We start from the raw sequence: 26,857 nt of genomic DNA, 5'->3' as shown, positions 1-26,857 counted from the left end.
AGCCTGGCCCGCCTGCCAGACCCCATACCCGCTGCCCCATCCGGCTTTCATCCAGAACCTTCACTCTTGGGTCCTAACCCAATGGTGCAGACTGACTGGACCAGTCTACACATTATATTTAAGGTCTTCACCCTCAGGTGCCTTCAAGGCCTACTTTCCTCTTTCCTCGTTGTCTTGGCCCTTTAATGATGTCCTGTCCTGGCTGGGAACTGGCCTGCTGAAGACGGTCTTTATTTCAATCCAATGCTGGAAGATGCCTGAAGGCCACTCTGAAGAATCCTTTCAGGAGCCCCAGAGATGGAGCCTGAAGCCTGAAGCCCATGCTGTCTAACGCACTACACTGCCGTCCCAGCGAACAGCCTCCATCAGGGTAGATTGTGTCATACAGAAACATTCAGCACTGCATTGTGGAGACGTGTGCAAGTTTACTCAGTCTATACGGTGAACTCCCAGAGCATCACGCAGGTTCTTATAGCTTACACACTCCCACACTCAGTTTAGATGCACTAGGTGTCTGTACATGTACTTTCACTCTGAAATATGTTTAAAGCACTGGAGTTTTGTGGGCGAATGCACATTTGAAATGATTGTTAAGTTTTTTGCTAGGTTATCTCCTTTTCAGGCGATATTTGTGTGGCTTTCATTTCTGTGTGCGTGTACAGGTATGTGTTCTTCACCACGGTCAGTGATGTAGTGAATTGTGTTAGAATTTGTCTGAAAGGTGACAGGCATTATAGTACCTCAGACCTGTCTCATATGGTCTGTTCTGTCTTGCTACTGTGCAGCGGCAAACATCCGGACAAATGCCTAAGAGGTCCAAGGTACAGTAGAGCAGCATGTTTAGAATCATATTTTTGCTTGATGGTGCCTTGTTATTCTTTTCACTTTTAACGATGGTAACCATTGTTTTATTAATATAAAATATTGTCTGTTATGAGTTGTTATAGAATGCACCTTACTTCAAATTACATTCATATTTTGAAAAGTGTTTCATTTGAACGGGAAAGGAATGCGTACATGTGCAGTAGTTACATTTTTATTGTTTTCTGCCTTGGTTTAGTCATGATTTTCAGATGTTCAAGAACAGTATCAAACATGAAATCGGTTAAAGATTGATAACCAGTGCTCTAAGCAGCCTCATGAAGACAAATGGCCTTCTCAGAATGGTAGTAAAACTTGGAATGGGAATCCATCTTGATATCTGAAAATTGTCCGTCAGCTTTGCTTTTGAGTGCACGGGATTTGAGTCGTGATTTGGTTTTTTGTTCTGTTTTATTTTTTTGCGGAACTGTGTCCGTGGCTCTTGTCGTGAAACTGCCTGCTCTTTTTTTTTTTTTTTTTTTTTTTTTTTTTTTTAATTGAACATGACTCTCTTTAACCATCAGTACTCTCCCCCAGTCTAACGCAAAGTTAAAGTTAGTTCGGAGCCTGGCAGTTTGTGAAGAATCCTCCTCTCCCCCTTTTACTGACCCGCCACGAGAACACCAGGTAATCCTCTAGCCTGCCTGGCCTCGAGTCACTGCCCTGGCCCATCGCACTAACGCCAGAGCACCTCCCATTTCACTCAGCCCGCAATAACCCGCCAGAGCGCTTCCATTCACCCATTCAGCCCTCTGCCGCCCGTCTCCCCCAGCACGGTGTCTTTACCGCTGTCCGCGATTGAACGCATCCATCACACCCAAATTGTGCCTTTTCCACACGTCGGCTCGAGAAAGCCGCGGACAGGTGTAATTGCATTCTGCGTATGTTTTGGACCGGGCATGCGGCAGCTTTTGAAACGGTAGTGCCCTCTCCGTTGAAAGGCGAATATTTGCTGGCTTATTTATTTTTTATTTGTTGAGGCAGACCTGGATTTGACAGAAAAGGATTGTCAAAGTAGACTAACACAAACCTTTGCAGAATCTGACATGCTTATTGTGTAGAACTGCGTTTTGTAATTCTGTTTTTATTTTTTGTCTTCTTTGACTCAGTGAAGCAATCTATATTTCCTGCGATGGATATAGAGTGCATGAAAATATAAGTTAGAGAGAATACGCTTTCTACAGAAATGCTTTCTGCAGTGAAAGTGAATTACTTACACTGGTTTAGATATTTCCTACCGTGTGAAAGAAAGACTGAACAGGTATGGTGGGGTGCTAAAGGAAAAGCATTGAAAGGGATTTGCTGCCCAGCCTTGACCTGCCCAGGCTTTGTCCATCAGTGCCAGCCCTCGTCACCCCAGAGCAGGATTTATCAGCAGCTCTCTGCGACGGTTTCTCCATTGCCATCGCGCGTCGTTCGATTTCTGAAGGCTGATGTCGTCATCAACGCTTTATAAACGGGGAGGGGGGTGGTCAGAGGTTAGACCTTCGTGGGAGGCGTGGGAACACGCTAGTGAGGACCTGAGCCGTACAGTGGCCTTTAGGTCTCGATGGGTTTAGAATAAGTTTAAAGTTTCACCTCATTGTGAGGGTTTTTTGTTCATTGTTTTATTTGTTTTTTTTTACCAGTGGTGAGCAATGCTTTTAAAAAAAGCTATTTGTGTTTTGTCATGTTCATCGCTTCTCAGGAATACATTTTTACCATTGTGCAGCCTGTTTGATTATTGGGCTGGGTGATAATCCCTCAAGATTAATTGCCAAAGTGTTTGTGCTCACGGGCTTATCATTTTAATAGGCAGCGTGGGGTTCTGCTGGAGCTGTGTTTGAGAGCAGAAAGGCTTTTGGGTAATAAATTGTACAGCTGGATATGAGGGCAGAGTAAGGCCTGTTTTGCATAGCATGTAAACCCCTCTAATATCTTTTAATTAACTTTCAACCAAGTGAAGGAGACTGCTGGCTAATATAGATGGAAATCGGACTGGCGTCTCATCCATTGTGTAAAATATCTCGTGTCCTTTCAGAATGCGCAATACAGCATGATCACTTTCTCTCTTTCTCCCCCCCTCCCCCTCTCTGTAGGACAAAATTCAGATCCAGCTCTCCCAGTCCTTCCACAAAGAAGACCAGGCTGTGAAGAATGAGGAGGAGAAGGAGAAGAGCGCTGACAGGCTGGAGAAGACGGAGAAAACGCCACGCAAGATGCTGTCCAGAGGTGGGCCTGCTCCCGTGGCTTTAGGACCAGGGGCACTGGGGGGGTTTACCCTTAGATCAGTGAAGAGCACCGCTGTTTTACAGAGAAACCTGCTGAACTGTTTCCCCAGTGCATGTAGTGTGCTCAGTTTAGGAGACCTCCTACTACACTGACATTTTTTGAAATGACTGTTTCTTTAGCGTTTTTTTTTATTTATTTATTTATTTATTTTTATTACAGATTCCAGTCAGGAATACACAGACTCTACTGGCATCGATCTCCATGAGTTCCTAGTTAACACTTTGAAAAACAACCCCAGGTGTGTACTATATAATATGAAGCTGTGAATAATCATTTATTTTATTACTATATTCAATATATTTCATTACTAAGACGATTTCTCTTATTTTTTTTGGAAACATTTTTTTGGCTTTACCTTCCCTGGCAGATATTATCTGGACTAACCAGCAGTGATTCATCACAGCTGAAGTAGGGGGAATATGGGTCGGGCTGACTGGTTGCGGGGATACTGTACATTAATGACTGTACATTAATGGCTCTGTTCATCATTTCAGGGACAGAATGATGCTGCTGAAACTGGAACAGGAGATTCTTGATTTTATCAGTAATAATGAGTAAGTAAATAAGTTCATTCCCTTGTCATTACAATTTACTATACATGTCTTTCAGGGCTCAGGGTCAGCTCCATTTTAAATTCAATAAATTGACTAAATAAATGTAAATCCAATTAATGAGCTTAAAATGGCGGTTTTATTGTATGAGGGTTTCTCTATTCATGAGTTGAATGGAGGATAATTGAGTGAATGGAAAATGGAATTGACCCCAACTGGGACCTCTATAAGAAAGTACTGCAGATTGGTGAATTTAAATGAGTGTGTCCTGCTAATTACTGTCCCAGAAGCCAGAGAAGAAAGTTCCCGCCCATGACGTCCTACCACAGGATGCTGTTGCACAGAGTTGCTGCCTACTTTGGGTTGGATCACAACGTTGATCAGTCTGGGAAATCTGTCATCATCAACAAAACTAGCAATACAAGAATGTGAGTCCCTCTACTCTTTCTGCCGCATCCAAAATTCAGCTCCCCAGTCGTCTCCAGCTTCAAAGCCCGGGATTGCAATATTTAACGTTGCCTCATTTTCTGAGGCAAAAAATGGGCCAAATTGCTTTATTATCCACAGTGTTATAATGCTATGAATATTTCATCTGGAAAAGTTGAAATGAGTGAAACGTGGCTCTCTGACCCGCAGACCGGATCAGAAGTTTTCAGAGCACATTAAAGATGACAAGACGGACGATTTCCAGAAGCGGTACATTCTGAAGAGGGACAACTCCAGCATGGACAAAGACGACAACATGGTAGGCTCCTGCCACTGCAACCGGACAGTTAGCAGACAAAAGCAAGGACTTATAAATGTACATTACTTTTGTAGTTTCTTTTATATAAATGTACATGTAGTTATTATATAAATGATTATCTCCAGTCAATATCTCATTAGTCATAATTCAGTGATACTGGGCCGAATTTGTGCGTCTTTATCGGCGGTTGGAAACAGACTCCTGTGTTCGGGCCTACTGCAGGGTCACATGGATTAATTAGAGAGAGTCAGTGATTGGTCATGAGAAGTGTTGGAGAAGAGATAAGATAAGATATACTTTATTGAACCCTGTGGGTTAATTTGTCCTCTGCATTTGACCCATCCTAGTTACCTAGGAGCAGTGGGCAGCCACAGTGCAGCGCCCGGGGAGCAATGCGGGGTTAAGGGCCTTGCTCAAGGGCCCAACGGCTGTGCGGATCATTTTTTGTGGCTCGACCGGGATTCAAACCACTGACGTTGTGGCTCCCAGTCATGTACCTTAACCACTACGCTACAAGCCGCCCCAGAAGGGTTGGTGGAGTAAGTAAGCGGGTGGTCCTGGTGTTTTTACGGGCCCCTGCAAGCTTACGGAAGGGCTAAACGCGCCCCTGTGTGTTCACCGATTCGGCCCCTGCTCTTTCAGATGCGCATGCGCTTGAAGGACGACCGGAGGAGCAAGTCGATAGAGGAGAGAGAGGAGGAGTACCAGAGAGCCAGAGACCGGATCTTCGCACAAGATGTGAGACTCCCTTTAATGCAGTTACTGTACCAATGATTATTCAGACGAAGAGCTGAGACTTTGCTATTACTGCATCAGCCATGCAGATGCCTAGCAGAAAAAGCATGAAGATAAAAATCTGAAAATAATGAATGTGCAGCTTAACTCTTATTTCAGGGGATAACTAACCTACAATTTTGTACATGTCTTTATCGCAGGGTCCTGACATTTACCCACTAGATAAAAGGATCCAGGAGGATGAGGCCTCAAACAGCACGCAGCAACGACGGCAGATTTTTAAGTAATTTTCTACATTTTTTTTTTGCCATTAACAGTACTTTTTAAATATTTTTGGATATTTACATTTTAGTCAAGACGCAGACGCTTTTAATCCAAAGTGCATAGGTTCTTCCACAAGTCAAAGCATCACATCCATAACTAGGAAAATACACATGAAATGCTGTTCTAAACATGTAGTCATCATTTTTTTTGGGGGGGGGTTAGATAAGAGGGATAGGGATATCAGAAAGGGGGGCGGGGGAAATCAGGAGGGAGGACTAAGGTAGAGTTTGAATAGGTGTGTTTTGAGTCTGCGTCGAAATAGGGGGAGGGATTCTGCTGTCCTGACAGTGGTAGGCAAGTCATTCCACCGCTGAGGAACCAGAACGGAAAAAACAGGCGTGAACGTGCAGCTCAACCGCCAGGTGCTCGTAGAGAGGGAACCATAAGGCGACCAGAGCTGGCAGACCGGAGTGGTCTAGCTGGGGAGTAGGGAGTGATCAAGGTTTGTTTGTAAGGTAGGGCAGTCCCCTTAGCAGCCTGAAATACCAACACTAGGGCCTTGAATCGGACTAGGGCCTTGAATCGGATATGTCCTGTTTTCACATTCCCCAAATCAGTGAATGTTGTGGATAACAGCATTTTGAGCTAACGTGCTGAAACGTACCAGCAGGTTAAAAGATGGCCGGTCCACAAACAGCCGCCAGAGCAGCTCGGAGAACGAACCCAAGTATTCAGAACCGCGGCCCTGGAGCAGCACGGACTCGGACAGCTCCAACCGGAACCTGAAGCCCGCCATGACCAAGGCCAGCAGCTTCAGCGGGATCTCGGTTCTGATCCGGGGAGACAGCTCGGCCAGCAGCAAGAGCACAGGCCGGCTGTCCAAGACAGGCAAGTGGGACCCCTCGCACCCGAACATCACAGTGAAGTGCCTGTTTTAGTGCTCCGGTCTGCCACCATCTCACAGGCCGTCACAGCACCCGTGCCAGCCCGTGTGGTGGGTTGTATTTTAAAGGTCCCCAATTATTCTATTTTCTGCAGTTTCATATTTTTTCCACAAGGAAAAACATGTTCATAAGGTTTTTAAAAAATACTTACCGACTTTCTACTTTTGAGCTGAACACGCCCTTTTGTGTGTGTCATATACATGCATAATAAATATATATTTTTCCCCACATTCTCTGCCTTGATCGGTTGTCTGACCGGGAATGCTCCTCCCTTCTCCTGCCCACACCACTCCTGTTCTTTTTTTTTATTCACCACTCCTGTTCTAAAAGTGAACATGGCTTCCAAACGCTGCCTGCAGAGATTACACCACAGAACTGTAGTAGAACAAGTGTGTGCATTACACCACATTGCACTCACTGTAAATGGATAGACAGCAACAGTTGGACAACAGTTGCATCTGTAACACAAACTGACAAACACGCACTCACAGCACAGCAGTGCTGGCATGGTTGCTTGCTACAACTCTTGATTCTGCATCTCAGCTATTTCATATGAACCTTTCATATGCTATTCTCACTACTTTGAAAAACTGTGTGTAGGAAAATAGGGAACAAATTCTGTCCCGTTTTCAATAGGGAAGAGGGAAGTCCTATTTTATTCTTCAATATGGGGGTAATTCTGTATTCTGTATTATAAGGGCAACCCTAAATGTACCAGCCAGATTCAGACCCTGAAGTTGAAACCAAATACCAACTGTAGTTTACCTATAGCATCCCAGGCTACTTGGCCAGAGAGCTGTTAATTAGCTTAACTAAAGCTTGTCTAAAGTGCTTATATCCAAGCTCTTATAATTGACTAGCGTATAACTAGCTCAAAAGATTAAAAATGTCCCATCAACATGATTATCTTAAGTCAAACGTGCATCAGTTCCTGTTAAGTGTCAGTTGTTCAAGAATGTCCACCAAACATGACAATATGATGCTGGGAGTGTTTATGCAAGTAGTAGATAAAAATGGGAGGCTGTTTTGAGTGAAATCCAGAACCTACATCAGATCTGGAGTCAAATCTTAACTGCCATATTTTGTCTGGTAATTTTGTGTCACGGTTTTACAGATTTCATATTTTACCAGCCTAATGGCAAACAAATAAGTGGGGGCCTTTAAATCATAATCATATTCACTTCACCGCAAACCTCAACCTCACCCTTTGACGCCTTTTTTTTTTTAAACTGCCACAAGTCTTGTCAAATTTACCCCGAGTCGATGAACGTCCTGTCAACCACCGAGCGCTCCTCGGCTGGCGTTCGCTCAGTCAGAAGGCAGGGCTTCACTGTGTGCTCACGTGCCCCGCGTCCCTGAATAGATGCACGCAGCTGAGAGGAAGAAGAGAAGTTTCCAGAACCTTCTCTACTCCCTCTGCCTGCATCGTTCAGAGGCTCCGTTTGAGCACTGTCATTTGTATTTGTGTTCATTTAAACCGTATCCAGTGCCACCCGCCCTCCGGGGATATCTTGTTTTTATTTTTTTATTATTTGAGGTTTGCTTTCCCCCCCATTGTGATGGCACAAGATGGCCGTTGCTTGGCTCAACATGGTGAAATGGTGCTCGGAGGCGTGACGCTCTTTAGTTCCGTCGGTCACGTCCCTGCTTATGCCCACCGCCCCCCTCCCCTGCATATCTTTAAACAGCGTCCATCTTTTGACAGTTTTACAACACTCTTACCATGCAGTTTATTTCCAGTGTCGTTTCTGATTATTTTCCGTCCATCCTCTTCTCTTCGTGTTGCATGGTTTCATTTTTTTACCACTAGCAGAAACTTGTGCAGTAACCTTTTATTTATCTTCTGAACGATGCACGTCTGAATTCAGCGGTCACTACAGCTTTGGTTGCAGAAAAGCCAAACCGAGTCCATGTTCCATCTTAACTTTTGAAATCGTGATTGCACCAATGGCTAAAGTGCGGCAGGTACGCCCGCAACGGTCAACGACTCGTAGCCAATGAATTCAGGCCTCGCTGGCTCCATCCACCGCAGAATGAAAGTGGCTTTGCCTGGCTGCCTGACGGCAGAACTCCATAACTCCCCCCACCCCCGAGCATGCTGGGTGTCCCCTACCTACCCCCCCCTCCTCCTCCTCCTCCTCCTCCATTTTAGCATAATAAGCATGGTGTCTGTGTCTGTAGGTAAAGACCTTCTCGTTGCTCCCTCCCCAGGTTCAGAGTCGTCTAGTAGTGTAGGGTCATCCACGGGTTCGCTCTCTCGTTCCCAGCAGCCCCTCCCCATCCCAGCTCTAACCCAGCCCGGCCTCGGCCCGCCCGCCGCCTATCCCGTCATCAGCTCTAGTAGCTCCGCCCCCTACGAGGGGCCCCGTGGCGGCCTGGCCGCGTCCACCGCTAACGCTAGCTACTATTTGCTTCCGTTGGAAGTGACAGGGATACCACCGGGCAGTGTTCTGGTCAACCCGCATACAGGTTGGTACCTTTTTCCACCAGGCTCACTGACTAAGGTCGTGTGTGTACCGTGCAGTATGTGTCAGCCCGCTGTGCTACAGTGTGTGTACAGTATGCCTTTTGTGGGTTTTTTTTAATGTTTCTGTGTGTTTTCCCCTGACATTTGATGCTTGCCGTGTTTTTTAACTAACGCGACTCAAAAACAGACTTTCTCAGCTTCTTGTGAACAGTATTACAGGAAGTTTATTTTTAAATCATTTCGGCTGGCGTCACGGGACATTGATACCGCGCAGTTGTGTGGATACCGTGCTTGTGATATGAATACGTTCGAGTGTGAATGCGGTTGACTCATTTTTGTTGCCAATTATAAGTAGTTTTGTTTTTGATTGCTCTGTCTGAAGCAAACGGGCGGAGTGCGTTCTGGTACAGAAGGATTTCAGGATTTGCTGTCTAATGATGCCGCCTGCATATGAATTAGTTCCTTCCCCGACAGAAGCGAAACACAGCCGAAACACAATATCGCTGTGCTGGGCTCAGTAGATCCGGGCCTAGTCAAAACAAGCTCCAGTGTGTCGAGTTGAGAAATTGATAATAAAGCCATGCAGTCTGGAAAAAATCCGGAAAAACGGGGGAGTTCAGCCTGTGATTTCTAATGTATTCCACTTGACTTTGTACATTCTGCCACATTATGCATGAGGCTGATAAGAGGGGTGTATGGTTGGCACTAATACATTCTGAGGATCAGCCTGAGTGTGTAATTGCTTATTGACCTTTTCATGGAGTTTGAAAATGAGATATTTTTCTGTCATGGTGGAGCACATTTAGGGAAGGAATTTGTTTAGAGAAGGTCCGCTCCTCACACAGTTTTCAGGAGTGAGACGGTGCTTAATGCGTTGGGTAAAGACTGCGGCTCTGTGCTTGTGGATCAGAAGCTAACGGGCACGCTAGCTGTGCCCCAGCGAGCAGACATCCACCACGCCATTCTATTCCTCAGGAACGCCAGTAGCATTTATACACAGGCTCACACAATCCAGTCAACCTGCTGAGAACTCTGTAAACATTCTTTCTCAATGAAGTATGTGATATTAACTATTTCTTTATTTCTTGAATGGCAGGAATGGAATTTTTTTTTTTTTTTTTTTTACCATTTTGACTCACAATTTATTTTATACCCCATTAAGATTGAAATCTCTTTTGCAAGGGTGACCAGACATAAAGCACAAGGTTAAAACACAAGGTTACCCAACACGATCATAGACCGTCTTGCGATAAAGAACACACGGGGAATGAGACTGTAGCAGAGAGCAGAGCAGAGGTTAAAAGCAGGGGCATACTTCAGTAACACAATCGTATTACATGTTTGACATCAGCGCTGTCCTGCTGTGAAATTGTGAATTTGTGTTTGTGATCTTACACCTTAAAGGGTTAATTGGCTACTTAGACAGCCATTTTCACAATATTCAATTAATACTTAATGCTTTAAGAAATGAAGGTATTTTTCCAAGACGGATAACCGTATTGGACGGGAAGTGGGTAGAGAAGGAGGCCTCACGTTTTCCTGTGTGTGTGTGTGTGTGTGTGTGTGTGTGTGTGTGTGTGTGTGTGTGTGTGTGTGTGTGTGTGTGTGTGTGTGTGTGTGTGTGTGTGTGTGTGTGTGTGTGTGTGTGTGTGTGTGTGTGTGTGTGTGATGCGGTACCTGTTTGTCTGATGGAGTGTGTGTGTCTGGCGGGGTACCTGTGTCTGACTGTGTGTGTCTGTCTGTCTGTCTGTCTGGCGGGGTACCAGTGTCTGACGGAGTGTATGTCTGACAGGGTTGTGTGTGTCTGGCGGGGTACCTGTGTCGGACGGAGTGTGTGTCTGACTGGGTGCCTGTGTGTCTGACGGGTTTTTTGTGTGTCTGGCGGGGTACCAGTGTCTGACGGGGTTGTGCGTGTCTGACAGTGTGTGTGTGTCTGACGGGGTTGTGTGTCTGACGGGGTTGTGTGTGTCTGACAGTGTGTGTATGTGTGTGTGTCTCTGACGGGGTTGTGTGTGTCTGACAGAGTGTGTGTGTGTCTGGTGGGGTACCAGTGTCTGACGGAGTGTATGTCTGACAGGGTTGTGTGTGTCTGACAGGGTTGTGTGTGTTTGGGGGGGGAGTTGTGTGTGTCTGGCAGGGTACCAGTGTCTGACGGAGTGTATGTCTGACAGGGTTGTGTGTGTCTGACAGGGTTGTGTGTGTCTGACAGGGTTGTGTATGTTTGGGGGGGGAGTTGTGTGTGTCTGGCGGGGTTGTGCGTGTCTGACAGTGTGTGTGTGTGTCTGACAGGGTTGTGTATGTTTGGGGGGGGGGAGTTGTGTGTGTCTGGCGGGGTTGTGCGTGTCTGACAGTGTGTGTGTGTGTCTGTGTGTCTGGCGGGGTACCAGTGTCTGACGGAGTGTGACAGGGTTGTGTATGTTTGGGGGGGGAGTTGTGTGTGTCTGGCGGGGTTGTGTGTGTCTGACAGGGTTGTGCGTGTCTGACAGTGTGTGTGTGTCTGACGGGGTTGTGTGTGTCTGACAGGGTTGTGTGTGTCTGACAGGGTTGTGTATGTTTGGGGGGGGAGTTGTGTGTGTCTGGCGGGGTTGTGTGTGTCTGACAGGGTTGTGCGTGTCTGACAGTGTGTGTGTGTCTGACGGGGTTGTGTGTGTCTGACAGGGTTGTGTGTGTCTGACAGGGTTGTGTGTGTTTGGGGGGGGGTTGTGTGTGTCTGACAGGGTTGTGTATATTTGGGGGGGGGTTGTGTGTGTCTGGCGGGGTACCTGTCTCTGACGGGGTGTGTGTATGTCGGCAGGCCAGCCCTTTGTGAACCCGGACGGCAGTGCCGTGGTGTACACTCCCGCCGTGGGCCAGCAGCAGGGCCGGTCCCAGCAGCCTCTGCCTCCTCCTCCGCCCCCGCACCAGCCAGCCAACCACGTCCTCTCCCAGGTCAGTCCGCCTCCCAACCCAGGGCACGCTGCGCTTTAATGGAGCCCTTCCTCAGAGCAGCACAATTAGCCCTGAAAAACTACAGTCTCCACCTACAAAGAACTACAAATGGGTGGGGCAAAGCTGCCTTTGCGCAGTGGATGATTGGCTCTCGCTCGCATGGACCAATCGAGCCCTAGTTCCATGCAGAAGCAGCCAGGACGCTTTCCCCTTTCATTTTCTCAATTTACTCCCTCATATAACCTCCATAGGAGACCCTCATTTTGTGTTGTAATCAATAGCCTCTATATTTCAAATGAATGTTAACACAGTGCAGTCAAGTTTTTCCATGTTACCTCTCCACCCTATGAAATTTAACCTCCTCTCCCGCTCCCCCCCCCCGCCCCTCCCCTCCCCTAGCGCAGGGATGAGCAGTCCCGTTTATTCCCCCAGTCCTTCATGTTATTTTGACTCACTGAATGTTTTAACCCCTCTCTGTCTCTGTCCTGCTTCTTCAGCCGATCCGCCCCCTCCAGCCCTCCACGCAACCTGTGCAGTACTCAGCGGTCTCTTACCCGCCCCAGCTCCTGCCCGTGTCCCCTAACCAGCAGTACACTGTGGTACCACCATCTTCTCTTCTCTCCGCCCCTTCCCCTCCACAGGGGTGCACAGCTCCTGTCCTGCACCGCAGCTCCTGTCCTGCACCGCAGCAGCCTAAAAATAAGTCAATCTCAACAAGTATTTTCGTCTTATATTTAGATTTATGGTCTTATTTCTGTTACTTAATTGTTAAATAAGACCAAAAATTTGGCCACATTTCAAGATGATGTATTAAGAAGTTCATATTTTCTACCTGCAAGGAAAAACTTACGAGGCTAAAATACTTGAGACTTGTTTTTGCCGTGTGGAGGTCTGAAGTGCATTCTAAACAGTTTCTGGCAGCGCTGTAAACTATGCTGGTTCACTCCTCTACTTCTGCAGTTAAATCTTCTGGATACACTCTGGATTGTCTGTGGCTGTAGCTGCTGCCTATACCAGATCAAGATACAGATTGAGCTAATGAAAGGATTTAGAGCCAGAATCCTGAAGCGGACCAGCATGTTGTGCACCCCTGGTGTGGTCTGTGTTCAGTGTGTGTGTGTGTGTGTGTGTGTGTGTGTGTGTGTGTGTGGGTGTGGGGGTCTGGTCTCTGTTTCCCAGTGACTCATCCCCTAACACTCCCTCTACCCCTCAGTTTGCCGGGCTCTCCCCCTCTGTGTGTTTCCCTGGTCTGTCCATTGGGCTAGGGTTACTGGATGTGGGTTTGTCCCTGCAGATGGATCAGATGTACAGTGGGATAGGTTATCTACCAATGCCCTTTACATATATGCAGTCAACGACTTGGACTGAGAAAAAATATATCACTCAAGCTGTTTTCGAGTTTCTTTGTTAGGATAATAAAGTGATGTAACAGTGCTGGTTGAAATCAATACAACGAAACGTTGAATGGTAATTGACATTGGAATGAAGCCCACAAAATCTAGGATAGGGGTGTATGATGAAGGTTGGTTGTTGACAGGAAAACTAAAAAAAGCAAAACCTAGTCTGAAGCACTGGGCTGCATGCATGTATAATTAATGATATTGTAACGCATTGCAGAAAATGGCTATTTTGCATGTGAAAAAGTCAGAATATGCAATACGCTGGACCGGTCATTGTGTTCAGCTTACACCCCTTCTTGAAGCGTGAGAGGCTTTAATTCCTGACTGCTGACTGAATCAACGGTTACTTACATTACTTTAACACGGCATGTTTTCGCTCCCTTTGTCCGTTGACGAATTCAAAATTCGCTCCTGACCTCCTTCTGCCCAGAAAAATCCCTTAATGACTAATTATATCTCGGGAAGACTGCTTTAAATGATTCATTTTGCACCCAATATTAAATTAATCTATGAATAGGAATGTAATGGTTCCCGACCCCCTAGCTCAGGAAAGCAAAGTAATTGACAGAAAGACGGATTAGGCGAGAGTGACCTCCGGGCTTGGGATAGTGGTGAAAGGGGGTGAGGCTGTTGCACTGGGGTCCGTGTTGAGGGCTCTGTGCAGGGGACTGACCGTCTTCCTGTGTGGCCCCTGCAGCAGGACAGCCTGGGGGCCCAGTTCAGCCACATGAACCTGGTGCGGCAGCCCTCGGCCGAGGGGCCCGACTCCCACGCCGCCATGTACTCCTCCTCCATGGTGCTCCAGCCCCCCCAGCAGGGGGGCTACATGGTGGCCCCTCCGCCCGGCCAGCCGGTCCCCGCGCCCGCCTACAGCGCCTCCGCCCCGCCCGTCAGCCAGCCCATCATGCAGCAGGGCTACATGCAGCCGCCCATGCAGCAGGTAACGCCCGCGCCTCACTTCCTGTGCGCTTCAGGACGCCGCTCCCTGTCTCCCGTTCTGTGGGGGGACAGCACCGGCCGGGTTCTCCGGTTGGACATTTCTCCTTCTGCACTTTGCTCCTGTGCTTTACATGCCCAACTGATGTCCAGCTGGCCTTTCCAAGATCAAAAGCAATACTTGAAAGTAATGTTTTGGTGATAATTGTATCTAATGCGAAATTGAAATAGCTTTGTCCATAAACTATGCATAAAATGTGGTGCGTATGCTTCCGATGCACTTTCCCGCTTCATTTGAACAGGATTACCTGCCCCATTGATAGTCAGTACGTGTGATCTACTGCATGTGAACATAGTCATAGATGGTGTAGTAATGGCCTACATTCAACAATGAGGACAGTCGAGCGCGTGATGGTGACTCTGTCTCCCCCTGCAGATGCCCGCGTGTTACTGCGCCCCGGGCCAGTACCCACACTCCAGCCAGCAGTACCGGCCAGTCACCCCAGTGCACTACAACAGCCCTCAGAGCCAGCCGCTGCCCCAGCCCGCCCAGCCGTCAGGTAAACCCGCGCCCTGGGGCATGCTGGGACACACTGGGGCGACAGGCTTATTCACGTCACGTCTAACAGGAGAGGAAGCATCGCACATGCTAGCTGGCTAGCCTGTTCTCACCGATATGAAGAGCAACACACACATTAATGTCATGGTTAACAGAAGGAAAAATACTGCAGTAAAGCTACAGTAGCTGACTAGCCTTTTATGAACAGTACAAACAGCGACACACGTGTTAACGTCTCATTCATCAGAAGGAAAAACGGCACTAAAGCTGGCTGGTTAGTATAATGTACTATTGGATTTCCTTCATCAAGTGGTGATTTTGAGGGCTGCCTTGAGCAACCTCAAGGTTGGAACAGCCCTTCGACTCTTCGACTCTCCCAAACCCAGGGCTCATAGGCCATTTGGTATTTCCATAGTTCATAATACAACAGTTGAGGGACATTCTTGTGACCATTTTGTAACAAACAAACAGGAATCTTCACCAGAACGTCCCCCAGCGCTGGAACGTTGGTAGTTACCTGGGGCCCATCTTTGTACCTGCAGTCCCAGGTGCTCTGGGCTCATTAGCAGCGAGAGCCTGCCTTTGAAGCCTCCTTCCCCTGACCTTGCAGGTGTCGGGGGTCTCCTCTCCTTCAGAGGGACCCACTGCGCCCCACCGTTTCGTCTGAAAACAATAACCGCTTCTAATCAAGGACGCAATTAGCATAGCTTCCGCCACCACCGTCACCCCTGCCGTTTTAAAAATGTCACATCAAATGGGAACGTGATGCACATCTGCAATCTTAAGTGCCCGCTCTCACTTAGAGGGAAATTGGTTTCATGCTTGCCTCAGCTTCAGTCACTGAATGCGGTTTCATTTCGGTTGGTGGTGGGGGGGGTTATCTGGTGTCATTGGTGGTCTCTGTAGTGGGGCTGAGAGGGGCGTGGAGCGAATCGGAGTGGCAGAATTCGGGACCGGGGTGCTGTCTGAGAGGATTATGATTCTCACAGTGAACCGGTCTCTTTTTCAGCTTCTTACTGCTCTTCAGCAGCCGGCACCCTTCGGCCCCGAGCGGGAGCCGACCCACCCACGGGCCGGTTGGGTCTCTAAAACGACCGTCCGTCATTCCAACGTCATCCTTATTATCATTTAAAGAACCGTCGTTCCATGTATTGCACAGTCCTACTATGCAACCATGCCAGCTTATAGTTCACTTTGACTCAGCCTAACGACCTCATTTACAAATGCACAAACTAAGGGGTTGGTACACACATAATGGTGCATGAATCGTAATTACTGAGAAAAGATAAAAGAAAAGAATTAAAGTAACTGTTGATCCACAAATTAGATCAGTTGAATGACCATTAAATGGACCTTTTCAGTATTTCTTGGAGAATTTACTGGGCACATCTCTAAATCCATATTGTACTTTTTCAAATGACAAATTGTAATTAAAGTAACATGATTTCTTAAATTGTAATAATAGTTTTGTCTTAATGACAATTAAGTGCCCTATTTAAATTGTATCAGAAACGCATTACAGTTTGAGGTGTCGTCAGTCTAGTTTTGACCTTAAATCACCTGAAATGAGTCATCTCTGTCAGTGTTGACCCAGAGTGTTGATACTGTACAGAATATCCGCTCTGTCAAATGTGTCACATTAGTGGAGTCTCTGTTCTGCAAATATTTGCACATTGCACATGAAATGGAGTGTGCCTCATTACTGCCAGGTTCAGTCCAACTGAAGGGGACAGTTCACCTTCTGGAAAGAAAGCAGGTCCTCAGTTCCTTCTGAAACATCAGAAAGTTGAGCTGCCTTCATCACAGAAGCTCCTGCAAAATCGCCCCAACATTCACCTTTTTTTAAAACTACATCTTCAGTCCTGCTCGCCATTATTATGGGCATCCTGGCCGGCCCAGCGTTTTTGGATGTTGGCTTATTAATTCAGGAACCACACCTGTGTGGATTATGTGCAAGTAGCTGCTTACTTTGTGTCTCTTATTTACACAGGTGTTTCCACCTTTTTGCCAGCCATTTTGTATGCTCATCGTAGCAGAACGAGAGTCGGTCTCATTCCGTGAAAAATGCTGAACGTTTCTGCGATTCAAGTTTAATGAAGAGGACTCAAATTCTTTAACAAAATTAAGATTTTTTTTCATGCACTGCAAACCTGAGTTGAGTAGAAAGGGTTTTAAAACTGTCTAAAATGTTGCAGCATCCAAATGCTAACCGGGAGAGGAAAGAAAGGTGGTGTTGACGTTTTTGTTCTCCTGAAAGCGGCTGACTTTAAGCCTCTCGCTGAGGGGGGGGGGGGGGGGTAGCGAGCAGTTAGAAGTGCCTTTGAAAACATTCTGTGTCGGGCACATTACCTCGCCGAGCCTCTCCCCTGCCCGTGTCCTCTCCGCCCTGCTCAGTCAGCGGGAATATAGTGTGTTTAATATTATATTCACTCCGTGCTGGGTGTGTAAGTGTAGGTGAGAGAATTGGGCTTAAAATAGCCTTCGCCTCTTCCCTGCGGGAAGCTGTCGGAGTCATCCATTTCTTTTGTCCCACTTCCATTCTCATCTGAGCCGAATTGATTGCGGTCGCGCCGGCGAGAAGCAGGAGAAATTGAAAAATCCTCCCCCAGCCCCGCAGTGCGGTCTCCCAGCACCTCCCCGTCATCGGCCATTCTGTCTCCCCGGTAACCTTGAAACCGATGCTCTCTCCCAGATAAGAGCCTCTTTCACTGAAAGGGACGCTACTCCCGTAAAATAAGCGCTCGTTATGGTGAGTTTTTATATGCCCACAATGCACTTCCCCCCCTCTTCCTTTTGTTTGTTTTCATACCGTACTCTGAGGGACTGAGGATGGCAGAGCTTGACTGACTTATTGAGTACTGATGCATTTTTTAAATTTCATGGCTTAGAAGGAAACGGTGACCTTTTTCGGTCTCCGTGCTGTATGGAGCGGTAATGAACAGTCTTTTAAGCCTTTGGAGCTGCACTGTGAAGGAGCAGCTGACAGACGCTTTAGGTTTGTACAGCGCGGCTCCATTAGTGTTTTTATATTTACTGCCGTTACACTCTGAAGGAAGCACTTACCATTTACCATCATCTCTCAACTGTCCTTTTCATTTGCCCAATTTATACTTGCTCTGTTTATTTTGTTTTTGGCTGACTGTACGTAAATATTTTTAAAGAAACTGCCTTTTTGCTAAACTGAAATATTGTAATATAAAAAACGAATAAAAATGCAACTGCCATGTTTGGCGCCAATTTGACCCGACTTAGTGTTTGACTTCTCTTAAAAATCTGTTAACCTTGCTTCATATACTGTGTGATTTTTCTCATTTGTAATTTGATGGTATTAAATGGTAAACATAGTGCTAGCTGTGTGGGGTTCTTTTGACCCTCTGTAACTGTATAAAATGTCAGAAATTCTTTTCTTTTTTTTTTTATCTCAGATTCCTTTGCGGATGATTCTGGTGGCACTTTCCCTTCCTGTACCTCAAATGAGATGTTTCTCACAGATTTTTCATATTCATGGATAAAAAGCCTTTCATTTTGGAAACAATAAGGCGGCGACAACCAAAATGTTTCTATTACAATAATTGTGTGTTTATGTATACTTTTGGGCTTAATTACTGTAGACCCCAAATATAAAAGCAGTCATGAACTCTTAACGTAATAGGGGGGGTTAAAGGATACATTTGAAAAAATGTTCACGAATGATAAAATTGTATGAAGAGTCATTACATTCCAACCCTAATTTTACACTGTTTAATATTCTTGCATTGAGAAATGGCCTTTTGACCCCAAAATAGAATCTGGCTGCAAGGTCTCATTTCAAAATGAATGCATCTGGTTCCGCTTAGAATCCATTTAAAATACTAACAATTATAAAACCAAATTGGTATAATTTGCCCAAACTATCCCTTTGAGGCTCTGTGCACAATTCCAGTTCTATCCATAGGAAAATAAGCTCTTAAATGACCCTGTCTTCTTCAGAAACTTACTAACAAGCTACAGTGGCTAAGGGGAGTGAGCCTACCCTTTATAGCAATTACACGGCTTTGTTTATACTAAAAGCAGTTACATTAATGAACATTTGAGTTATACATTGTATTATTTTTTCTTTTATTTCATACATTTATTTCATTTGTTTTAGCTGAATTCCGTTTTGTTAAATTCAATTCCTAATAGATGACTTTTAAGCCTGATTTGATGGTGTCTCTGTGGGTTTTTGCTCTGGGTTTCTCATGGCAGTGCTGTGTGTGTTCTTTCAGGTTATCAGACTGTGATGCCAAATCAACCACAGAGCTACCAGGGTATGGTAGGAGTGCAGCAAGCGCAGAACCAGGGCCTGGTCAGCAGCCAGCATAGCAACATGGGCGGGCAGATGCAAGGCATGATGGTCCAGTACCCTACCGTGCCATCTTATCAGGTACATACTCTATGCTGTGTGTGTGTTTTTGCGTATGTCTGTAGTGTATTCATTCACAGCAATTCAAAAAAAAGAATTTGGGGAAGCAGTGCTCAATATTCTTATATTGAAACCTTTAAATGAATATGTCTCACTTTTGAATTGGTCTTCTTTTTGAGCGGTAATGATTTAGCTCTTGGCTTAGTTGAAATAAATACACAAAATAACAATGATAATAATAATAATACTGTTAAATGGATTAAACGATATTGATGAGGTCATTCTCTTCAGACTCTTTACGACATTGTGCTTGGACCTGTCGCTGTCTCCGCCCCTGTCCAGCTGTGCTGTTTTAATTGGTGGATGGTATGGTGAAGCCTCCTCCTCCTCTGTGTCATCAGGTATCCATGCCTCAAGGGTCCCAGGGCATGCCACAGCAGACGTATCAGCAGCCAATGATAATCCCCAACCAGTCCAGCCAGGGCCCCATGCCTGCATCCAGTGTGCAGGTGTACTACAGTGTTATTCCACCCAATCAGCAGAGCACCATGAGGTGAGCCCCTCCCCCCTTACCCGGCAACCTCTCCGTGACAGGCCCTGTCTAACCGCCCCAGACAACGAGAACGAACAACGCCGTTAACTCTCCTGGCCCCTCGCTCGAAGGGAGGTGGGGGTAGAGCTGGGTCCACGGACGACGAGGAGAGGTTGCTTTCAAGCTCTTCCTCCCGCTCCTTTAGTAGGTCGCTCTCAGGATGATTTATAAGGCCAGCAATTGGACAGTATTAATATACTGTAGCGGCCCCTTTGGAGATGTTCCTCCCAGCTGTATACTGCACGTCCATACTGCTTATATCAGCTCATATCAGAGTATCTGCCCGTATGTTTACTCTGATTCCCCTGATGAACAATGGCATTTACTGTTGTTTTTCAAAAAGAGAATTGTATTGTTTGGAACCGCCCAATATATGTAGTATATTTCCAGTTCAGTCCAGTTGGCTAGCTGTCTGTGTGTTCCTGGGTGTGTGAGATGGTCTGACGTGACCTTCTTTCTTTCTTTCTTTGTGTGTGTGTGTGTGTTTGTGTGTTTGTGTGTTTGTGTGTGTGTGTGTGTGTCTGGCAGCTCCTCTGTGAGTTTCCTGCCTCCTCCAGGCACAGAGCAGGTGCAGTTCCCTCGGACGTCCTCCCCCTGCAGCTCCCAGCAGCTCCCTGGCCAGCAGTGTGCAGGTACACCACCGCTCCTCCACTCCACCGCCCTTCCGCACACCACTGCTCTCCCCCCCACACCACCTCTCTCCCCCCCCACACCTCCACTCCTACACCTCCACTCCTATACACCACCACTCTCCCCCACGCCTCCACTCCTACACCTCCACTCCTATACACCACATCTCTCCCCCACACCTCCACTCCTATACACCACCTCTCTCCCCCCCCCACACCTCCACTCCTACACCTCCTCTCCTATACACCACATCTCTCCCCCACACCTCCACTCCTACACCTCCACTCCTATACACCACCTCTCTCCCCCACACCACCTCTCTCCCCCACACCACCTCTCTCCCCCACACCACCCACACCACCTCTCTCCCCCACACCACCTCTCTCCCCCACACCACCTCTCTCCCCCACACCACCTCTCCCCCCCCACACCACCTCTCTCCCCCACACCACCTCCACTCCTACACACCACCTCTCTCCCCCCCACACCACCTCTCTCCCCCACACCACCTCTCTCCCCCACACCACCTCTCTCCCCCCCACACCACCTCTCTCCCCCCCACACCACCTCTCTCCCCCACACCTACTCCACTCCTACACACCACCACTCTCCCCCACCCCACCTCTCTCCCCCACACCACCACTCTCCCACACACCACACACCTCGCGTTCCTGACATTTAAACATGGCTTTCCGCGCCACGGTCTACAGAGATGGCTCTCCCTCTCTCTCCATCCTTTGTCATTTTCCTCTATCTTTCACTCTAAATCCTCACCTCTCCAGCCTTCACAATATGAGTAAGTCTGTCCGGAATCCACACAAAGGAAAGCGGCGTTAAATAAATGACTTCTTTCCTAAGTCCTCGCACAAATCCAAATGGAGTGGATTGCTTTAGGTAGACGCCGTTCCCAGCTCCGAGACGCATTACCAGACAACAATAAAGAGCAGCCATCTCAATGGCTTAAGACCCCTGGCACTGTGGACCCATTCAAACTACTTTCCTCTCTTTACAATCTAATTATTGAAGATACGGGGTGGTAATTAAAAAGTCATTCCTCTCGCGTCTGCATCCCTGTTATCACATCTTAAAAAGGCCTACACAAGCCTTCAAAATCTCATTTGCTGTTTTATGTGTCTTCCGTTGACGCAAATGTCTCCTAATGGCGAGACCTGTGATTTTTCAACCATCTCTCCGTCTTTTTAGAACTTAAAAAAGCTGTGCCTTTTTAGATTGTGAAATAAACTTTTTGCTCATATTCGTGACAGAAATAAATATGTATACAGTATATTACATGGATTAAGTAGAGATTGGATTTGTAAAAGCAGCAGAATAAATTGTCCCGGGGTTAATGTTCCCTTCCGTAAATGATGATATTAAAAGTCGAGTAGATACTATATGCCCACAGAATGAAAGGATGTTCTTAATGCTGTCCTTGGATTCAGTTCATTTTAGCTGGGCCGCTTATCTTTTCGAAGGCCAAACGATTTGCCTGCACTGTTATTGAATCATAAGGAAACTGTCTTCTGTTGACTTCATTTTTAGAGGCCGCCACACGAATGAAAACGTCTAAACCTTTGGCCCGTGTTCCGTTCCTCTTGAAACAATCCTCACGTCCCTCTGCCACAGGAAGGGATTAAGCCTTTATTTAGTTTTACTACTGCTGAAATAATTATCATTAAGAGGAAGACCTTTTGAGTTTGGCAGCAGCGGGGTGAAGAGAAGGTCCAGAAAAAACAACCTTCTTCGTAGAGCAAACATATTTAATTGGCTGCTTTGCGGATGGAAATTTTAATATGATTAAGTATTTATGTCTTCATCCTTGGAGCTCACACTTGGTGTCCAAGCACCTTTGAATAATGCATAAGTCAACATCACTGCTCTGTACAAATGTTACATTTAATTACTGGTAACACATTGCATATTAAGATATAGTTATAGGTTAGAATGTGTAATTAAAATCTGCAGAATTATTGAGAAAGATGAACACAGGTACTTTTTTTGTCTAATAGAGGATGACAAATGCTATGTTAATGGAGGAAGAACATTACTTTTCTTATTAACTGGCCTCTCTGTGGCTGTACTTGCTCCAGTGCTGATTTTATGGGGTCTTGTGTACATGCAGTTGAGGGAGTGGGTTGTGATGTCATGAGTTGTGTTCCCGTGTATGACGTCACGCCTGCGATGTCACGCATTGTGTTCCCGTACAGGTGTGCCCCCCCCTCATGGCAGCAGCATGCTCATGATGCAGCTGACATTACCCCCAAACCAGCAGCCCCGGGCACACTCCCCGCCCCAGTGGAAACACCACAAATACTACAGCCTGGACCACCAGAGGGGCCAGAAGTCCACAGACCTCCCCAATCTCGACACATCACAGGTAACCCCGCCATTTTACAACCGCATGTGGTGCCGTGGTAACCCTGTCCTGTAATACAAAATGGGGTGTCTTGCCAAACATGCCCCTATAGGACATCTAGATATTTTCCTCAGTTGTAAAACTCCATGTAAATCTCCCTCTTTAGAATCCACAGTGATAATAAAGTCCATTTTTAAGGGTGTTAGATTGCACCCCCTCAAGACCTAGCTTATTTTCATAGAAGATGAATAATTTATTGAGTAGTTTGCCAGGAATCGATGTGGAATCAGAGACCCTTGGAATGTTCAGAACCAGGCCTGACAGAGTGCCAGCCACCCATCTTCCATGTTACACTGAATCAAGCGCATGATTCAAAATCGATTCAGAAACTAAATCAAATCAGCTGAATCATATCCACAAGCTTGACCTGACCCGTCACAGCAAATGACCTGTTTGTGTGCGGTTCTTAGTGTACGTGCTGGTGAAGTGGCGGAAATGTGAAGTTCCATATTTTGTACAGTACGGGTATTGGAGCGTAAAGAGGCCTAAAATTCCCCCTGTCCCCCCCCCTCTGCAGAGCAGTCCCCAGCTGGGCAGCCCCAGCTCCTCCCCAGTCCAGTCCCCCGCGCCGGCCCACCTGGCCAACATGAAGAACGTCCGTCCCGGCCTGACCCCCATCTCCATCATGCCCCAGTTCTCCCGGCCCTTCCTTCCTGGACAAGGTCAGCACCGGCTCCTCTCCGCAGGGTTTTTCAGCTGGAGGCAAGCCGGTTGTGAGACATCTACTGTGAACTTTTTTTTTTATTTTACTTATTTTAATTTTTCTGGCTAATTTGAGTTACGTAGTACATTTTTTACATACATTTTCTATAACCCACATACTTAATGTTTTGAGTCTCTTGTCAGTGTAGTGAGTGTATTTACTTGATGAGCTTTTTTTTGGCGTGTGTGTGCTAAGTCTGTTCCTCTCCCCAGGTGAAGCGCGGTACCCCCTGCTGGGACAGCCCCTCCATTACACCCCTCCCATCCGCCCCTCCCTCATCCACGGCCCTCACGTCGTGCCCAACCACCAGGTGAGGACCCACAGTGCTCCAACACACGCACACGCACGCACACACCCCACGATCCATATATACAAACATAGAGGCGCACGCACACACACCCTGATCCACACACATACGAATATAGAGACACACACATACCCACCCAGATCCACACATACAAACATAGAGACACGCACACGCAGTGCCCAGCTCTCTGCTGAAGGTTGCCGTGTGGTTTTCAGGGTCCTATGGGAATTCGGCAGGTTCGAGGGAGGAAGCCGGCGAGGAAAGCACTATCTACAGATCTCAGTGTAGGTGAAGCAGGTAATGGTAGGGCATTTCCCTCCACCAGAAACAATGCTCTGCTTTACGTCTGAACGCGTTTTTAGAAAACTCTCATTGTGGGCTCATAGGGCCTTATGAGAGAGAGTGTGTGTGTTTGTTTGTTTCTGTGTGTGCATTTCAGAGTAGAGCAGTTAAGTAGCAAAAATGTTATGCTGTCACAAAGTAATCCCTAACTGTAAGTTAGGTTGTAGGAATGCTGAAGTAAAGAAAAATTCATAGCACCAGGCAGTTGAAGCGATCTTTTATAAGTGTATTCTGTCATCTTCTTTTTAAAATGGATGACTGACAGCTTTCAGTGAGGCTGGACCTCACACCCCAGCCGGGATTTCATGGCTAAGGGCACTGGCTGTATTGGGGAGGGAAAGCTAATTGACTGGAGCAGAATGCCGTCTGTATTAATGCTAACGCTAGCGGTGTCTCCTCGCACTAAGTGTGACGCATCTCTCCCTCGCGCAGTAAGCGGGAGGGTCCTGGAAGTGACTGATTTGCCGGAGGGAATAGGCCGCGTGGAAGCCGATTCGCTGCTCGGGGAGCTGTGCAAAGCGGGGGCCGCCATCCGGTGGCTGCCGGACCACCAGCCGCCCAGACTGAGCCGCGGGGCCGGGGACGGCGACACCAACTCCGACCCCCACCTGCCCCCCTCCCACGACCCGGCCTCGGGCTACACCATCCTGGCCATGTTCCCCACCAAATACGCCGCGCAGAGCGCCCTGCTCAAACACAGCGGCTCCCTCGCCCCCTTCAAACTGAGAACTAGCAAGAGACACTACGAGTTCCACAACCTGGAGCGGGCCAGCTCCCAGTAGGGGGCGCTGAAGAGTGGGATCCCTGCAGCTCCCCCCCCCTCCACTGCCACCACCACTACCAGTCACTTCCTGTCGTCGCCCCTCCCCACTTCCTGTTTTTCACTAAAGTTGGCTTGATGTAATGGGCTTTCACTTGAGTTGTAGAGACTTTTGGGAATATGTTGCCTTTGTAATGTTCTAGCAATTCCGGTATAAATAATAAAATCGCCAATTTTTTTTTTTTTTTTCGGGAGGGAGAAGGGGGGTGGGTTCAGAATTGGCAGGAACATTTCAAACGGCAGCATGTACTTTTTTCTTTTTTTTTTCTTTCTTTTTTTTTTTTTTTTTTTTTAGTTTTATATTTGTGAAATCTTGTGTCAGACCCAAAGCGTGGTTGTACAGCCGCATTCTTCTCCCCCTCCCCGTCACTCGGTCTCCCGGCCTCTTGGAGCTCTACTCCCTTTTAAAGCAGAGAATTCAGCGGAGGAGACGCGCCCCGGGTACCGCCTGTCCGGGCTCCGGACGGGTTAGCCCACCGTGGACATCTACAGCTACACAATGGGTTTCTTTTGTGCCTTCTACCTGGATTCTACTGTTTTATTCCTTGAAAAATTCTAGAAGGCACCTCAGTGTTGCTTGTAAAATGATCCACATCTTTGTAAATACTTTATATAGTACAGTAGATATATAATTCGATCCGGTTTTCCTCACAGCGAATGTTATGCTGTAACAGGCACTAATGACGCACTGTCTCTGGTTCAGTGTTCTGGTCTGGTTTTAACTTAATTTAAGAAAAGACAGTCATGCATATCTCACCGGTGGCATATTTTAGCAATCTTCTGCTTCATGTGTCTCAGCTCTCCCCTCTTCTATTGCTCTCTTCTCCCCGTCCTCACGCAAGCCCAATCGTTTCAGATCTGTCATTTAAAAACTATTCTTTTTTTTTTTTTTCCTTTTTTTTTTTTTTTAAGTCCTTAGGTCACTGGAAAATCAGTTTGCACATTTATACAACTGAACAACTTTTTTTCTTTTTCTTTTTTCTTTTTTCTTTTACTGTTCTCCCAAATGTGTGGATTCTGAAAAAGCTGTACAATGTTTGCTGGTGCAAGTCATTTTTATTTCAGTTTGAAACCAATAAATGTTTACACCAAATGAAGTGCTTTGTGAGGAGCGAGGGTTTCTTTCCAGCCCATCGAGAGGCAGAGCTGCAGATGAGGCCCCGTGCGCTGGTCAACCGCGTTCTTCAGGATTCAGCTCAAAACATGACACCTTTATGGAAGACCAAGTAGATAAAAAGATTTGGCTTTTGAATAATTTTGTGCAGTTTATTTCTTCGCGCAATTGATGCATTTTCACTATATCAAATTTCTATAAGGCTGTGGCTTTGCTACATTAACCCCGCAGACCTTTCGGCCCGGGAGATCATTGCATTTGACGATGATTTATTTGAAGTGATATTTTAAAAGAAGTGATGAAAAGCACCGTGCTCCCGGCTTTACGCTGAGACTCGGGGAGATTTAAACGGGCAAATAATGACTCAAAATCCATTTCATTTTATGTTTCATTAGGTGAAGCTGAAATGTCCATTGAAATGACTGTAGATCATTAACAGATGGGCCTAATTATCCTGCCATTTGAGAAGACCTATCGGGCAAACCGTTTTCTCAGTAGCTGGACGGATTTTTCTTCCCTCACAGTAACTGCGCTCAGGTATGGTGTTATTCCTGTAATTATGGGTTTAAAACGCCTATTGGCCCTTTCTTCACCAATGTTTCTTTCTGTGAATGATTTGAACAGAATGTGCTGTCAATTTGATCTTTTACCTTATTTATTTAGAGTGTGGAATTACCCTGAATACATGTAATATCGCACATACTTGCAGACTGTGTTTAGTGCATGTATTTAAAAGGTACATGCAACACTGTTTCTGTTCTCAGTAAAACATGCTAAACAACAGCGTTCAGCAAGGATCTCCCACTGACTGATGGATCCCAAAATATGTCAGAATTTAATTGAAGATTGATTATATTTGAGATCATGGATTAAGCCATTTTCTGGGAG

At 46.6% G+C, this 26,857-nt stretch overlaps 1 protein-coding gene across 9 annotated transcripts in view; it reads left to right on the top strand.

Moving 5' to 3' along the window:
* The window catches only part of LOC133116471 (R3H domain-containing protein 1), a 56,915-nt gene extending 30,963 nt beyond the window's left edge, over positions 1 to 25,952 (top strand). Inside the window, exons 4-26 of one of the 9 annotated variants that reach the window (XM_061226066.1) lie at positions 786 to 821; positions 1,399 to 1,488; positions 2,940 to 3,072; positions 3,292 to 3,370; positions 3,627 to 3,686; positions 3,971 to 4,111; positions 4,320 to 4,428; positions 5,071 to 5,166; positions 5,364 to 5,446; positions 6,098 to 6,315; positions 8,583 to 8,840; positions 11,633 to 11,766; positions 12,264 to 12,365; positions 13,864 to 14,106; positions 14,539 to 14,662; positions 18,909 to 19,066; positions 19,447 to 19,598; positions 20,166 to 20,269; positions 22,475 to 22,644; positions 23,201 to 23,345; positions 23,599 to 23,696; positions 23,909 to 23,990; positions 24,468 to 25,952. In XM_061226066.1, the coding sequence (XP_061082050.1) occupies positions 786 to 821; positions 1,399 to 1,488; positions 2,940 to 3,072; positions 3,292 to 3,370; positions 3,627 to 3,686; positions 3,971 to 4,111; positions 4,320 to 4,428; positions 5,071 to 5,166; positions 5,364 to 5,446; positions 6,098 to 6,315; positions 8,583 to 8,840; positions 11,633 to 11,766; positions 12,264 to 12,365; positions 13,864 to 14,106; positions 14,539 to 14,662; positions 18,909 to 19,066; positions 19,447 to 19,598; positions 20,166 to 20,269; positions 22,475 to 22,644; positions 23,201 to 23,345; positions 23,599 to 23,696; positions 23,909 to 23,990; positions 24,468 to 24,817 (3,165 nt within the window). In that variant the 3' untranslated portion in view covers positions 24,818 to 25,952. Of the gene's footprint in view, positions 1 to 785; positions 822 to 1,398; positions 1,489 to 2,939; positions 3,073 to 3,291; positions 3,371 to 3,626; positions 3,687 to 3,970; positions 4,112 to 4,319; positions 4,429 to 5,070; positions 5,167 to 5,363; positions 5,447 to 6,094; positions 6,316 to 8,582; positions 8,841 to 11,632; positions 11,767 to 12,263; positions 12,366 to 13,863; positions 14,107 to 14,538; positions 14,663 to 18,908; positions 19,067 to 19,446; positions 19,599 to 20,165; positions 20,270 to 22,474; positions 22,645 to 23,200; positions 23,397 to 23,598; positions 23,697 to 23,908; positions 23,991 to 24,467 lie in introns of all 9 variants that reach the window. The other 8 variants (XM_061226064.1, XM_061226065.1, XM_061226063.1 and 5 more) reach the window with 8 other exon arrangements.
* The last annotated feature ends 905 nt before the right edge of the window (positions 25,953 to 26,857 follow it).

Source organism: Conger conger, chromosome 17 (genome assembly GCF_963514075.1).
Source record: "Conger conger chromosome 17, fConCon1.1, whole genome shotgun sequence".
Lineage (NCBI taxonomy): Eukaryota > Metazoa > Chordata > Actinopteri > Anguilliformes > Congridae > Conger > Conger conger.
The sequence above is the reverse complement of the archived record's forward strand: the minus strand, read 5'-3'. Positions and strand labels throughout refer to the sequence as shown.